Source organism: Clupea harengus, chromosome 19, assembly GCF_900700415.2.
Source record: "Clupea harengus chromosome 19, Ch_v2.0.2, whole genome shotgun sequence".
Classification (NCBI taxonomy): domain Eukaryota; kingdom Metazoa; phylum Chordata; class Actinopteri; order Clupeiformes; family Clupeidae; genus Clupea; species Clupea harengus.
In genome coordinates, this window is record NC_045170.1 from 14,880,685 (window position 1) to 14,897,273 (window position 16,589).

Here is a 16,589-nt window from a genome sequence, read left to right on the forward strand (position 1 = left end):
ATGGCTGAAAGAGCAGGAGGGTAGGGGGTGGGGGGTGGCGAGGCAGTGGGGAAGGAGATGTCGAGTGTCGAGATCAAAGGTGAGAGCTCTTTTCAAGAGCTGTGCATTTATTAAATTAGTCCCTAAACTGGATTGAAAAAATTTCATATAAACAGGTGTTCCTGGATCTGAAGTAAGAGGTTTAAGTAGGGTCTTTCCTTGATTCTGAATAGTAGAAAAACTACAGAGTGTGGTTGTTATGAGATGTTCTGGATGGAGAACACGCCATGTTCTACACTTGGTGGGAATGAATTTTCACAGGTGTCATCTACACACAACACATACACAATACAGGCAGATTACACGTACATACATGCCCACACACACACACACACACACACACACACACACACACACACACACACACACACACACACACACACACATTCAACACAGAACATGGATCCAGCTTCCCTGCAGAGTCTGTTGAATCTGTGAATCTAGCTCTGGCTGAGAAAAAATGAAACACCTTTCAAAGTGAGAAGATGGATACCATGTCCCGTTTTCCCTCTCTCCATCTTTTCTTCTCACCATCTTCCTCTCACTTTCTTTTTCCTTCTTTCTGTGTCACACATAACACTCTCTCTCTCTCTCTTCTTTCTCCCTCCATAGACTGGAATCAACCTGGGAAATGATTGGTTGCTGAAGCAGAATCTACCCTCTGATTTGACATCCCACAGACAGACAGACAGACAGACAGCCTCGCCACTGACATGTGTCTGCTCACCATGGGCCTTGATAAAGGGGGATTTACACCGGCCCACAGCACCTACACCCACACTCACACTCACACTCACACCTCCATCTACACCTGAGAGGAAGCTTTGCTGCGATGATGTCATGTCCCTTTTTGAAGAAAAGTTTCCCTGCTGTGACTATTCTCACTAGTCTCCCTCGATGTCCGTGCACCCTAAGTAGTAAGAATCGTATTGTAGCGGAGAATCGGAGTGCTGAAGTATACTATACAGTATAGAAGGGAAAAAAATCTGAAGTAAATGCATGAGATTGAGATGGTAAGACAAGGGTGCCGGAACCTGCCAGTCTGCTTCAAGACACACACCTGAACTAAAACAACAGTGTGGTCCTGCACAACACATAGACACACAACACATACACACACAACACATACACACACAGCACATACACACACAACACATACACACACAACACATACACACACAACACATAGACACACAACACATACACACACAACACATACACACACAGCACATACACACACAACACATACACACACAGCACATACACACACAGCACAAACACACACTGCCCTGCACTCACCAAGTTTCTTTCCCCACCATGTCAAAAGGTGTGTGCTGAGGAGAGTAATTCCTCTGATTGCTGGAGGTCTTTCATTCACTTCCTATATCACCTTTCCTTTAGCATCAGTCCCTGTGCCCTTTCATATTTGTCCATCTCGGAAATTTTTTTTTCCTCCCATGGCATCTTTCTATTTTCTTTTTTTTTCCCCAATTCCAATTTCATACCACCATTCCTTTCTCGTCCTATTGCTCTTACTCTCTCTCCCTCTCCCTCTCTCTTTCTCTGCCCCCTACCTCTTTCCTTTTTTTCTAAATTAAATTTCGGTCGCACTCCTTCATAAATAACATTTCCCCGAGGAGCCAAACCTTCACTCTGACTTAGCATGAAGCTGGGGCAGCAGTACTCCACTCACTGAGCATGGACTCTTCTCCTCCATCTCTGCATGTATACACACACATACACACACACACACACACACACACACAGACACACACACACACACACACACACACATACGCACACACACACACACACACACACACATACATACATATACGTACACATAAACACACAACCTCAACCAGCTCCACACATTGCATTAACATCTGATAGACAAATGATTAATGGATCCATAATTGAGGTGAGAGAGCCAGAGGGAGTTTTTTCCCCCTTTGCCATCATAGACATGCCAGACCCTTAACGAGAGAGAGAGGGAGAGAGAGAGAGAGAGCGGGAGAGAGAGATGAAATGAAGGTTTCAGGGGGAGAAGAGGAGCAGGTTTCAGGCCCCTGTCCTTAACTACCACCCTGGTGCTCTGAGGTTAGCTCAGCTGGCTCTGTTGGGAGGTGGGGTGGGGATTCCCCCTTTGCACGCTGGGTTTAAATTATCTCATTAGTGGAGTTCCAAGAGCAGGGCCCGGCCCTGCCACGGCTCCCCAGCAAGCTCTAAACAAGCAGAGTGTGCATTATTGAAGGAGGGAGGGAGATCAGACAGGAGGCCGGAGGAACCCCCCCCTGAGCCCAGAGAAAAGAGTGGGAGAGGATGTGAGGAAGAGGGCAGGCAGGATAGAGAGAGAGAGAGGGATGTAGAGAGCAAAGGAGGAGGGATGGAGAGAGACAGAGAGAGCGGAGGGGGGGGGGCGTAGGGGCAGGGGTAGTGGTGTCAGAGATGATACAGGTGGATGCTGCACAACCAGATATGTGATTTTTTTTAAAGTGGCCAAACCGTTAATTTTTTTTATAGATGCTTCCTCTCTCTCTTACTTAGGAGCTTAGGAGAACATGCATTCATTCACAGTCGCGAGAGCCGTGCAGGAGCTTAAAAATTGATGAGGTGTAAAGGTTGAAGTCATTACAGGAGGATAATACACATGCCATCTCCCTCCACCCATGGTCAAAACACCTGCAAACTTTAAATGCCTCGCAAAATTGCTGAGCCATGCAATTCTCTCAGCAAAACAGCCACCCAGAGCGATGGGACACAAAAACGAAGAACGGTGCATGTTTTACGAGTCAATAGTTTTATCAGGTAGAGGCGCTGAATCGTGCAGTCATACGAGGGGGCTCCGAGATTGTTATCACATTTGTAGGGAGCTCTTTGAGCTCTACTGCAGCTCCTCAACGAGATGGATATGAATTAGCAGGTGAGGCTAAAGTTGACATACTGTACACAACTCCACAACACATTAACATACAACAAGTAATGAATGGTGAATATCTCAATAGGTGGTGAATATATCATTGTGAAATACATAGAAATGCTTCTGTGTAAGGACTTTGTGTGAAAGAAAAGTAAGACTTTAGGTTCCAATCTCCCCACAGAAGTGATTGTGGCAATGTGCCAACATGGAGGAAAATGTGCAATGTTTCTGCAAACATGTATGACAAATATGCACGTATACCTGATGTTATGGTCTGCTGGAAACCTTTCTGTGAAAGATACTTCACTTGCCGCTCTCTCTACAGAAGACACAGGTAACTGTACCCCTGGAGTGCCCTGGCATTAAATTACAGCTTCATCAGGTGACTGCTGTTGACTGGATCTGCGTGTAAATCAGACATGCAACAGTGAAATCGATGCAGCCATGTTGACTCAGGACCTGCCATTAGGGCTCCCGTGTGCGGCTCTAATGGTGATCAGTCGCACATTTGGTGCTGGCCCCTTTGAGCAACTCTCTCTCTCTCTCTCTCTCCCTCTCTGTGGCTCATCTCTGGGGGAGAGGCAGAGAGGCGCGAAACGCCAGGCTGCCAACACCCCTGCCAGTACAGCTCCTCTCAACACCTCGCTTCCAGCCTCCCTCACACCACAAGACTCGCTCACACACTCCATCCAGCGCTCCCATGGGCTCCTCATCCTCCCTGTCCACAGCCCTTCACACACGTAAACAGACACACACGCACACATACATGGATGCATGCTTCCACAGTCAATCAAAAAACTGTCTTACTGTATACGCACAAACGTACACACTCATTTACACACCTACACAAGTGATTACACACTCCCTCAGAAACTTTCTCCCTGTCACCCACACTTTGGTACTGACATACACACACACACACACACACCACACACACACACACACACACACACACACACACACACACACACACACACACACACACACACACACACACACACACACACACACACACATACATACTCCTGCCTTTAGGCTCCTGACTCTTTGCTCCTCTGGCCACAAGAGATCAGAGTGTCAGCGTGTTGGTGAACCGCAGATGATTATCGTGATCTGTGGTTGCCCTACTCCATCTCTCTCTCTCTCTCTCTCTCTCTCTCTCTCTCTCTCTCGCTCTCTCTCTCTGTCTCTCTATCTCTCTCTACAGCCCTCTCTGTCTCCCTCCTTCCCACAATTTCTTGTCTTCTCTTGTACTGCCCAATGCATCTGGCTTTGATAACGTCTCTGAGGGCCATGTGTGTTCACTCGCTCGCTCACTGCTCTGCATTTCCAGGCGTGCTGCCGGCACTGGGCAGAGATAACGCGTAAGCCAGGGCCCAGAACAAGCCGCTGTGTTGACATTATCCCCAGCATCTTTGAGTGACAGTAGACCCGCCTCAGCCGGCTGGAATGCACCTGCATGAGCAAGGCTCCGGTATCCAAAGAGCTACAACTGTTTGCATTCTCTATAGGGAAGTCAGTAAGGCTTTGTAGTGAATGTAATGGATGTCTTCTTCGTCCTTTTTTTTTCAGCTTGCTTTGTTTTAGCTGTCTGCACTTGGGCTGAGAATGATTGTGTGTGTGTGTGTGAGGTGAGTTGCTGATGTGATGCTAACACAGCAAGAATGAGATGCGGAAGCATGGTATGGTTCTAGCACAGAAACACACACACATCCACACACAGAGACAATCATTAACACATTCTCCAGACAGAGCTACATAAATAAGCTCAACAATCACCTCAACAGGGACATATACATTTGCATTTATAAGTATATGCTAAGCCCACAAGAACTCTTGGAACCCATGAAAATTCCATTAAAACTTGTGGCAGGACTTACTAGCTAATCCAAACCCTATTTCCAAACTGACCTTATAAAAAACCTATTACCATGTTTTTGGTCAACTTTAGGGTTTTATGGCAGAACTCTGTCCTTCTGTTTCTGCAGAATATAGAAGTGAAACATGAAAAAATAAGCAACCAGATTTATTTTATGTATGTATGCAGCAGTGTTAATTAGCAACTGGGAAGCTTCACTTGTCAAAAGTGTGGCCTTGCAACACCGCGCTGGCATTCGTGTATGACTGAGTGTATGTGTATGTGTGTGTGTGTGTGTGTGTGTGTGTGTGTGTATGTGTGTGTGTGTGTGTGTGTGTGTGTGTGTGTGTGTGTGTTTGCGTGTCTGTGAGTGTCTGTGTGTGTCTGTGTGTGTCTGTGTGTGTCTGTGTGTGTCTGTGTGTGTGTGTGTGTGTGTGTGTGTGTGTGTGTGTGTGTGTATGTGTGTGTGTGTGTGTGTGTTTACGTGTGTGTGTGTGCCAGGTTTCTTCCCCTGCCAATTGCATAATCAAGTAGCAGGACTCATCAGCAAGGCAGCAGACAGAGAAGAGGCTCTGTCGAAAACCATCAAGTGCTATCTGTTGTGGAAAGCAGATAATACTTCAAAGATTACTGCGAAAATAAAAATGGCAACAAAAACGGCTCAGCCTTGTCCAACCATAAAAAAACACTGCAATTAGTATTTATTAAAGGCTGATTTCACTTTTCAGGCACAGAATATATGCAATCAAGCGCATGTCCAGTGTGATTAGGGGTTGGGACATGGTGTTATTCCCTGTCTCTAAAACGGAATAGTTTAAGGGAAAGTTTTGCATACAAACTTCATCTTCCTGAACTCATTCATAAACCTGTGCATGTTACGTGGTTCTCTGACTACCATATGTGGTATCCGACGTGAATATCATTATAACAATATCACTTAAAGCAAACTGGTCAACTTTTTCCAAAGCTTGTCCAGTCACTAATGGAATTGCACAGATGAAAGCTTTTCATTGACTGACATCAAGTACAAGAGATTAATCTATTAGAATCTACCCAACATTATGTAATCCCTGCAATCTTCAGATATGATCTTGGCTTGCATCTGGGAGGAAAACGGCTGAAGAAGCTGCTGAGGGAGATTCCAAGAAATCCTTTTTTTCCCCTCCCTTAGTCTGTCAGATTTCTCCTCCCCTGAGCGCACTTCTCTAAAAAGGCAAACCCAATTTTTTTTTTAAAAGACAGTGCCCAACTGATAAAGAGAGGGAGAAAAAAAAGTGCTGAGTAACACACTGCCTTATCTCTTCTCCGGCTACCTTTCGGGGGGAGGGGAGGGGAGCGGAGCGGATGGAGCTGGCAGAGGCCCGTTCATAATGGCCACTTCGCTCCCCGGAGCTGTCCCCCAAATCAATGCTTTCATGCCCTGACACAAATCTCCGCTAACAACGGCACCAATCTCATCCTTCATAGCATCTCGACGCATAATATGCCTCGCGAATTCCCCTGACAATGGAAGGGGAGAGAGATTCTAAGAGGGACTCCTCCTGATGCTACAAGAACCACCATGCTTGCACTGAGAAAGGCTTTTTTTCCTCAGTCCCTCTCTCTTCATAAATGCCATCAGCTCCTGTTCATTCCTAGTCATGACACAACAGAACAAAATCTGTGTTTGTGTTCTGGTGCCAGAACAGCACTTGAAAGTATACTTGCATCAAGCACATGGTAATGTCTGAAAATGGGGGGAAAGCTGTAGACTTGCTAATACCAGTTTACGGGTGTGTACTGAACTGATGACTGCCCCATCATTACTGAGTAATGGACAGTGGGAGAATTGGGAATGTGTGTATGCTCGTGTCAAATGAGGCCAACATTCAGGGAATGTTGTGAAGGTCTGACCTCTCACACACTAAAGGAAAAGATGTCTTTTTGAGTTTTCTTTTAAATTTTTGGTTCATTGAGTAAAACTCAAATGCGTTCAGCATTTCACACAAGGTGCCATGCATTATTTAGTTGTTTTTGTTGCTGTTGTTCCAAACATACAGAAGTGTAGTGAAAATACACCATCTTGACAGAAACTAATACAACCTTTGAAACACACTGAATTGGACATGCAGGTGTGTTAGTGATCTGTTTGAAATGCTGATTAACAATTACATCACCACATTTTACACACTAATATAAACCATCAGATGAATGGGTTCCACTATTTTTTGACATTCTGGTGAGGTGCAGTTTGCCTCTGAAACTTATACTGGGGCCTATTTATGAATGCCTAAGCTTCTGAGCATGTCAAAAGTCTTCATTTCATATGTGGCCAGATGAAACGGTCTGCCACTTGTGATAAGTTACTAATCCAGGGCGACAATTCCTTCCAACCCGCCACTCGAGGAGAAACTATACACAAAGGACTGGCAATTCTGGAGCACTCCCGACGAGAGGGGAAATAGGGGATGCGTCGAGCGGCATTTGGCAAAGTCAGACAGCTTCAAAGCCAGAGTCTACCACTGTGCCGCGGCTCTTGCCTTGGATTAATTAAAGCGTCTTCAAATCACCGTGGACAATGCCGCTGTCTTCTTTCAAATTGCATTAGGATCAGCACAACTTCTTCAAAGCGTAAAACCAAGCCCAGCGCTTCGCTCTGTCCACGCTGATTCCTCTGCTAACATCCCAATTAACAGGTGTAGGGATAAGGTGTTGCAGAAGGGTACCTGGAGGACGTCGCGCTGGGTAATTATGCAAAAACACTATTTCAAGTGCAGATATGTGCCAAAAAGTATCCAGCCTATAGCTGTTAAAGGTACGTAACTCTCTGATATCCATCTTGAGAGGATAATTGATTTGAAGTTGCATGTAAAATAAAAAAAATAAAAAACAAGAACAAAGAAAACTGTGGGCAACTGGTAAACTGGTTTTACCCTACTGCGAGAATGTTATGGTTTGGCACAAGGTCATACATTTCCAAGTTAGCTGGATCAACGGTCCGACAGTGACTCCCTACACGGATAGTTGACTACGCAATGTTTGGGATACATTTGACTTGCGTTTCTAACATACATACCCTTACTGGGGGGTATATGTCTCTAGTAGCCTAATTCCCCAAGAAAACTTAATGTCTTACTCTTACGGTTCGCTTTTAATATAAGGAAAGTCGGAACACGAGCTGCATTTTCACGAAATGCGCGCTTTGGTGCACAGATGATGTTGGGCATCATGGGACAGAAGAGACAAAATCAGGTGGTTTACCTTGATCGAGGAGCCGTAATGCATGCTGAAATGAGGGGTCGAGAGAGTCCTTCTCTGCCAAGAGCTCTGGGAGGTACTTTTCGTTATCCATTTCGTTCAGCACCTTTGGTCCAGGCGAACACGATAGGATCGGATAAAGATATCCCGCTTTCTCAGTTTGCGCCGCCAAAATGAGCAGCGGCCAATCTCAAAAATAAAAAGAAACAAGTGGTGTCTCTCGTAACGTGTGTTAAAACATTACAAATAATCTAGTTTGTTATGCTGTGTCAGCCATGAAAAACGTGTGTGCACTAGTTTCTGCGGAATTCCGTTATCCCATCTGTGAGGCTTTTGCTCAGTCGTTCACGGGCAAACCCCTCTGAGCAGAATCTCTCGCGGCTCTGTAAACAAGCTCTTTGAAGCTCCCCCTGTTGTATCCACTGGCAACGACGGTACGTCCCAGGTCCTCTAACGATTGGTTGCGGTAAAAATTGCGTTATGATATGCAGCAATTTAAACGTCAATCAAGGAGGGGGACGGACAATCGCCAGATGGATCTACGAGCAACTGGAGTTGTCCATGGTGCTGTAACTACACCGACACAGTCATTTTGTAACCTTAAATAATTGTTCACGCAAATGAAACGTTTACATGACATCTCACGTAAATGGCACAGTGTGCAAATAGGCAGAAAATAATAGTAGGCCTAGTTTAAATAATTTAGATTTACATAGAGTGTCGTGTAGCTGAAGAAATTATTGGGGCAAACAAGTAATCCATTTTTGCATTAAAATATCACGTTGGACTAATCAAATCAGTTGAACACGGCAGAGCTGTATGTTGCTGCAGGGCAGATTTAAAAATGGAAATGAGAATGCAATTGTATTGTGCACTGCTCAACAGTCCAAGTCAAAGGAATTTCAAGCGGTCTTGTGTGTTATTTCAATGCTTTGTGATTCCAGTTTCACTGAATGTCTACTTCATCCCTTAATTCATTTGTGTGTAACGTTCGTACGGTTGGACTTATGCTTTAATATTATTTAACCTTGGGGTGATACACGAGTGAAGTCAAAGATCTCGACTGGCCCTGGGTTTATGTTTACGAAGCACTCCGGGACTCCTCTGTTGTCAAAATACAGTGAGGTATCAACATGAATGTGCGGTCAAAAGTAGATGTGCAGCCAAAGGGGACGTTCGTTCTGGATGTTAGAATGCCTTTCCGTCGTGGTACGGGTCGAACCACAAGCTGAAGATTACGTCCCGAAATGACAAGCTAAAACGTCAAAAGAATTACATCTTCGAGACAGGATCCTTTTGTTTTACTACTATTAAACCCCCCAAACACTCCCCTTAGTCACCAGTGGAGACAGATATTTGTCATTGGAGGAGACTTGTCTGGAGCAGCCTGTAGCCAAACAGTGAATAGTTACATAGAAGTAAAGCAGAGCAAAGATGTCTTCGAATTATCTTATCCATAATCTTCTAAACCTTCTGTTGTGTATGACTAATGGCCAGGTTCAAAATGAAAATTGATTGTTTTGATACATTCCCTCTCAGGCTCTCACTTCATTAGACACCTGGCCAATAATTCACAAGAAATCCAATCATCTCTCTTAAGGTCATGTCCCTGGCAAAAAAAAAATATGCTTTTTAAAAGACTGGCCGACCATCAAAGAGCAGGTGTGAAAAATGCGTTTTTAAACACAGACCTGGCAAAACTGTCAATTCTTATAGCAATGACCAGTTAGATTTGTGAACAAATCTCTTGATGTGATATTATAATATATTGTAACCCTATACCTGTAGAAAGTAATTCTGAGTTGAGGTTCTGTGTTTTTTGGCACAGAACATTCATTATGTGTTGAATAATAGCATTTGGTTACAGTCACTTTAAGAGACACTCACTGAAGGGGATGAGAAGTCCAATCACATTATTTCAGTGTCATCCAGGGTTAGTTTGGTCTGCTACGTGAATACAGCTTCATGTCATTTATAATGGATAGATTAGTAAACCTGATCACAGGCATGCATTTCAGCTTTTGCACAATGAGAGATGTAGGCCTATTATGAACATTTTAAACACAGTAACATGTGTATCATCAGCATTGCCAGCTGTCAAACGCTTCTCACTTTCTGTTTCTCAGATCCCAGCTTAAAATGGCACAGAGCAATACTGGATGATCTGCTGTCGTAAACTGTTTTTGAAATGGCAACGCTGCTGTCTAAACAGAAACCTCACTCTAGTTAAGATGGAGGCAAGCAAGCAAGTGAATATATCTTTGATGGTGTGGGTTGACCAGTGCCTCCTGCAGTATTTGCAGACCAAGAGTCAAGGGTCTACAAATATAAAATCATTAACACCCACAGAAAACCACACTAGTTTCTGCTGTGTTGTTAAAGACACCCGTGTTTTTTGCACTGGTGGGAAATTGAGAATTTCCACTCCTATCAGCCTTAATAAATCACATTTGGTAGTTGCTTCACCCAGTGCTTTGTGCCTTCAGAGGTAAACTTACATAAATGTGGATGCAACCGAGAAGGAAGGGCCACCCACCACCATCATCCTATGGGAGTAGAAGGCCTAAATTGTGTGGAGTGAGTCTATATGGTACCCATGGTGATAGAGTGAGTGTATATGGTATCCATGGTGAAAGGAATTCATTCAAGGATGCTTCAGTAAAGACCCAGTTAAGGAAACTCATTTCAATTTGATCTGCTAATATGACTTTTATCTTGATCAGTGAATTCAGAAATGGATGGGAACTCCTTTCAACACAATTTGAGCTCAAAGTACAAGTACAAGTTGTTCAAAGTCACAGCTCCATCAAAATATACTATACTGTATGTTCACTAAAAGCTAAGAAAGTGAAAGATAGTTCCCAGTTCTCCCATCAGTGTCTGAATAGACACAAAGGTATAGGGCTCATTGTGGGCGGAAAAGAGACCTGACAAGCACTGGTTATATAATTCAGATTACCAGAGGTTGTAAGAGGGCCCCTCTTCCATTTCAGGAACACAGCAAAGGAAAATGACCCAAAGCAGCGAAACAAGACAGTCTCATGTATATTTATCAATGTTTTTATGTTTGTTCTCCACAAACTTTAGAGCGAGCGAGAGAGGCAGTGATAACTATTTACTTCTATGGTTTCCATTGTGCTATGAAACGGCCGCTCGAGGCGATTGATATTATGTTTATTTATAGGCATTAGCGGGTTGGCTACATGGAGATTCCCTCTGTGTAAGTGCCAGACTGAACTCAAAAAGAGCATGACAAAGGAGGAGAGTGACGAAAGGAATTGCCTGTGAACATGTGATTATTCTTTATTAAAAAAGTTTTCATGTGGTCATTTAATAAGCAAGGAACAAACTGGTGGTAGGGAAAGTGCGCATTAGGCTAGCAAAGCAGACGGACATGCTAACTGTTGAGCAACAGCTACAGGGGCATGGTTAAAGCCACATCAGGTACCAGCTATTAGTTACAGGACCTTCCATGTTGAATAAGTCTCACTGGCCTGCATGCACACTACTGTGCAAATGTTTCGACACCCCTTTATGATGTTTAGCTTTAAAACAAAAGAAAGAAAAAAAATGGAAAAAAAATGTGTGTTATAAAACAGCTTACATTTTTAATCTCTTTCCAGGACCATTAAAAATGGGCTCAAATGCACTAATCTCCTTTTCAGATGACCGACTTATTTGTAGATATGCTTGCCATCTGTTCTTCTTCATCATCTTCTGTACCACAAAGCCTTCGTCCTGCCTGTCCTCTTATATTCCTTTGCTGTACTGATCCCCGTCAACCCTGCTGTCAGCCGGATGTAATGACAATATAATATCTTGTTAAAAATGTATAGTTTTTAATGGATGTCTGGTTTGTTTCACTGTCTGGTCCTTGCTTTTAAATGGACTGCATGCATATAGTGGTTTTTAATCCTCTAAGTGCACTGAAAACTCACTCAAACACGCTGACAGTAAAGCCAACCACGTATCAAGCAACTCGTCAAGAGCTGCAGTCAAGGTAGAGTGTCTTCTTCAAAGTCTGTTCAACATGAGGCTGTGAGGCGCCAGATTTAAACCTGGAACCTGTTGGTTACGGGACCTCTTTCTGTCTGCGGAATCGCTGCTGCTGCCTGACTGGTTTTAAAAGCCATATTTATTTTATCTCACTCCTGGATTGATCTTCTCTTTAGAAAATGAGCAAGTTGAACGCATATCCTTGTATGTTGCATGTTTAATGAAGACAGCAGGGATGCAGGGTTAGAGAGAATTCCAACCTAAACAAATAACTTTTTGTGTGTATCTGTGTGTGTGTCTTTGTGTGTGTAAAAGAGAGAAGATATAAGAGCAGCTCAGAGAATATTCATGAATGCATTTTGATCCTTTCATATCTAAACTCCTTTGTATAGATATGTTTCCTTGTATGAGCACTACAGCTTTCCAGGCTTTGGTTGAGTAAAAAAAAGAGATAATAATTCACTTATTCCACTGCAAATCTTTTCTTACTGATTTACAGAACAAAGCAGGAAAAATAACCTTAACCCAAAGGTACACCATACCTTGTGCTGCAGTTTTAATCTGAACCAAAAACAGTTCAAACATATCTTCAGGCAAGCGTAAAGCAGTGTAAAAGAGAAGAGGAAAAAAAACAGCACTCTTAACCTTGAATATCAGATGTCTGTCTTCGCTAATGAAATTCCTAAGGTTGACTGGCGCATGAACCGACAACCATCTCAAGGGTCATTACCCTATTACGTGTCTTGGGGCTAATTGGTTGGAGTTGTGCCCTCGACACACTTTGAATTTAGACTGCCGGGGTGTACTCACCCCCCCCCATCTCTTCCCTCACCACTGTCCCCGGTGTTTCTCCTTCTTTTGATTGCTTCAGCGTATGCCACAGCAACTGTGGGAGTTCACAGACAAAGTGTGAAGATTGAAAATTGGACACCGTAGGGGATTGGGATAGGACTGGTGGAGTGCAGGATTTCTCATAGGGCTTGTATAAAGACACGAGAAAGTGTGTGGGGCTTTTATTTCTCTAAAGGTGTTTCTCCTGTCTCCTTTAGTCCGTGCAGGACAGTACGGCTGGGCTTCGGAGTGACTATACTGCCTCCCGATGGTTGGCCTAGATGCAGGATGCGAGGAGCAAAGGGCTCGGCACCAGTGAAGATATGAGATACGTTGTTTTCAGGAGAGAAGGGAGTGGAGAAATGGGTAGATATATAGACAGGGGAGAGAAAGAAAAAAACAGAGAGGGAAAGATAAGGATTATTATGATTTGGCTGTAGTTTCTTCACTGTTATTCCGTCTTGTGTATCAGAAAATGAAAAGCAGGAAGTGGGGGAATGATAGGTATGTAGACAGAGGGAGAGAGAGAGAGAGACAGAGAGAGAGAGACAGAGAGAGAGAAACAGAGGCGTATAGACGGAGATTATTATGACTGAGTTGCATTTACTTCACTGTCATTCCTTCTTGGTTATCAGAAAATGAAGAGATGGTTCACTCATCCCTCCATCCCTCCAGTAACAACCACACTGAATGAAAAGATGAAAATCCGCTGACAGGTTTATATTGACTTGTCTCACAAAGACACGCTTTGAGCAGTCAAACACAGTGGCCCATGCAGCCTACACATTTGCTATTTTATCTTTACAGCAAAAAATTACAAATCTTAACAGGGGGGAGAACAGGGAAGGGAAGAGTCAGGAGAAAACATTGACATTGATTTTGAGAATTTGATCACTCAGAATCAAATTCTCAAAATCTCCATGTCCCCGCTCTTCCTGTCTTGGTACGGGTAGATTCATGGTTAGGAAAAAAAAAATACACAGCTCATTTCCACAGTGCCGTAGGGGCAGCTGACTGGTGAACGTTCGCTCACCCCTCCAACCTTCGATTTCTCCCTGTGAGATGCAGCGCCTGGACCAACAATGGAGTCGGGCTCACAGAGGGCACTTTGGGGCTGCCTGTCGATGGAGCGCGCGCACATCCACTAAAGAGGGCGTTTGACGCAGAACTGCGCCGGGCGGGCTCCTGGACCGATCCATCAGACGCATTGATCAGACATCACCCCGACAGCACCCAACCCCCCCTGCTGTGCTGATGCGGAGACCCCGTGCATCCTCTCCAGGAAGTGTTGTATAAAAGCAGCCTAATGAGGAGCTGTCAGCCCAGGCCAAGTAAACCAATCAATGGCAGCGGGCAAGAGTTCGCCCAAGGTTGACTTCTCCTTCCTCCTCACTCCCTCCTCCACACACACACACACACACACACACACACACACACACACACACACACACACACACACACACACACACACACACACACACACACACACACACACACACACACACACACACACACAGACACACACACACACACACACACACAGACACACACACACACACACACACACACACACAAAAACACACACACACACACACACACACACACACACACACACACACACACACACACCATACCTCTCTCTTGCTCTCCTGCGCACACACACACACACACATACACATACACATACACACAGTATCTCTCTCTTTCTCTCTCTCCATCCATCTCTCTCTTCCACAGCTGTGCATACAGCTAAGACTCCACCTCACCTGCCACTCATCTGCCAGGGCAAACAGAAGGTGTCTCTTTCACCTCTAAAGCTGCAGGAGAGAATGTCTGCTCCGGGTTTGCCCTTGGCTGACCTCTCCTTCCCGTGTTTGTGATTGGTCAGATTCTCAGTTTGAGGATGCATCATGGACACATAAGGTGAGCTGCAAAAGCAAGAAGAAGTTTGAATTTTGGAACATTTGAAAAATAATATGGACCAATCTGTCCTGAACGGGATTTTATTCTGTAACTTATAGAGGTGGAGAAAAACGCAAAAAAAAGAAGCATAGGAAATACACATTTGGTGGAAAAATGGAAAAGGTCAACAGGAATTGGAATGACAGACAGAAAAAGAATGTGTGCGTGCGAGATAGAGAAGTCAGCCAAGAGGTATATAGCGAGTGACAAAACGACACCAAGAGAGTGAGCGTGCGTAGCTGAGAGAGATAAGTGTTGAAGTAGAGTGGTCTGGTTTGACTTCACTGGTGCCTGTGACCTTACACAAGGGAGCCAGATGGGTGCCCGACAGATCCCATCATGAAAGCTGTTTCACACGCAGCCAACCGTGCCTGGGGCCAAGACTTGCACTCACTCGCTCGCTCTCCCTCGCTCAAAGTAGACGCCGCTGCCGCCACCGCACCTGCCAAACTGTATGGCTTCACGGGTGCCTCGGAGAGGTCAAACACAGGAGCTGTTCCTTTCACTCGGGACGCCGGGATGGGACGAGACAGGAGGAGGTGTATGGTGAAGTCCTATAACCGTACATGTGAAATCAATGCGCTTAATTCCTTTGCCAAAGAGCATGCTAACAGAATATCAATTGTGAATAAGGGGTCACAGGCACAATGCAATACAATATGGCATAACAAGCGATATTGACAAAAGCCCTTGGGTGTACCTTGAGAGAGTGCTCAAGTGAAGTGTATTTATGCTGTGGTCTGTGACACTTTATCCCGTTTTATTCTCATCTCCATGGGAGTTATGGCTCTTGAGAGGAGGAAAGAGAGAGAGGTAGAGAGCGAGGGAGGGAGGAAGAGAGAGCGGAGGAGAAGAGAGACAGAGAGAGGGCTGATATTCCCTTATCAGTCTCTTAGCTGGGAGAGAATGACGAGCAAAAGGCTGGAGCGGGAGATTTTTAATGCCAAGAGTGTAATTATGATATCGTAATTAAGGGTAATGAAATCATTATATTAGCCATGAATATCACCCAACTCTGGCCTCACGTCTTTTCCTCAGGTCACAGCAGCCTGGCGGCTCGCTAATTAACTCGGCATTCTGCAGGTGGAGGGGGAGGGCGGGGGCGGGTGGAGAGACGGGCCTGCCACAAGGGTGTAAGCATTAGGGAGGAGGGGAGGCTGACTGTCTGGGACTGAGTCCTAGCCTTCTCTTACCTAATCTTACCTAATCTTCTATAATTACCCCCTGCTCTCTACTGGAAGAGGGGAACAGTGATGACTTGGGGGGGGTAACGACATGGCTGAGCTTGCAGGTTTAGTGGAGATGAAAATAATTTGGGTTGAGCTGTATTTGTGTGCATGTGTGTGTATGTAATTCATGAAGAAGGGGCTGCTGTCTGTGCCTGAATGGTAATGTGTGTATATGTCTACACTTATTTATGTTTACATGAGAGAACATCTAACAGACATATACATGCTGGACAGCAACCATGACAGCAAGCCATGGCATGCACACACACACATACACACATACACACGTGCACACACACAGACACGTGCCTGTGCACACAGATGCACACACAAACACAGACACACACACACACACAAACAGCCTTAGTTCACCTTGAGAAATTTCAGCAACTCACAGGAAGAGCTGAAGTCAAACATCACCAAAGATATTTACTTTTTTACTCTTTTTCTTCACTCTCTTGTGTTGAGCTGGGAATCACGAATATTCCTCCTCCGGTTCCTTCTCCACCTCTGCTGG

General features: G+C 44.6%; 1 protein-coding gene across 1 annotated transcript in view; it reads right to left on the reverse strand.

Moving 5' to 3' along the window:
- khdrbs3 (KH domain containing, RNA binding, signal transduction associated 3) overlaps positions 1–8,529 on the reverse strand; it is a 98,359-nt gene extending 89,830 nt beyond the window's left edge. The window contains exon 1 of the mRNA XM_012818262.3: positions 8,058–8,529. Within this exon, the coding sequence (XP_012673716.1) occupies positions 8,058–8,148 (91 nt within the window). The 5' untranslated portion in view covers positions 8,149–8,529. The remainder of the gene's footprint in view (positions 1–8,057) is intronic.
- Positions 8,530–16,589: the final 8,060 nt, after the last annotated feature.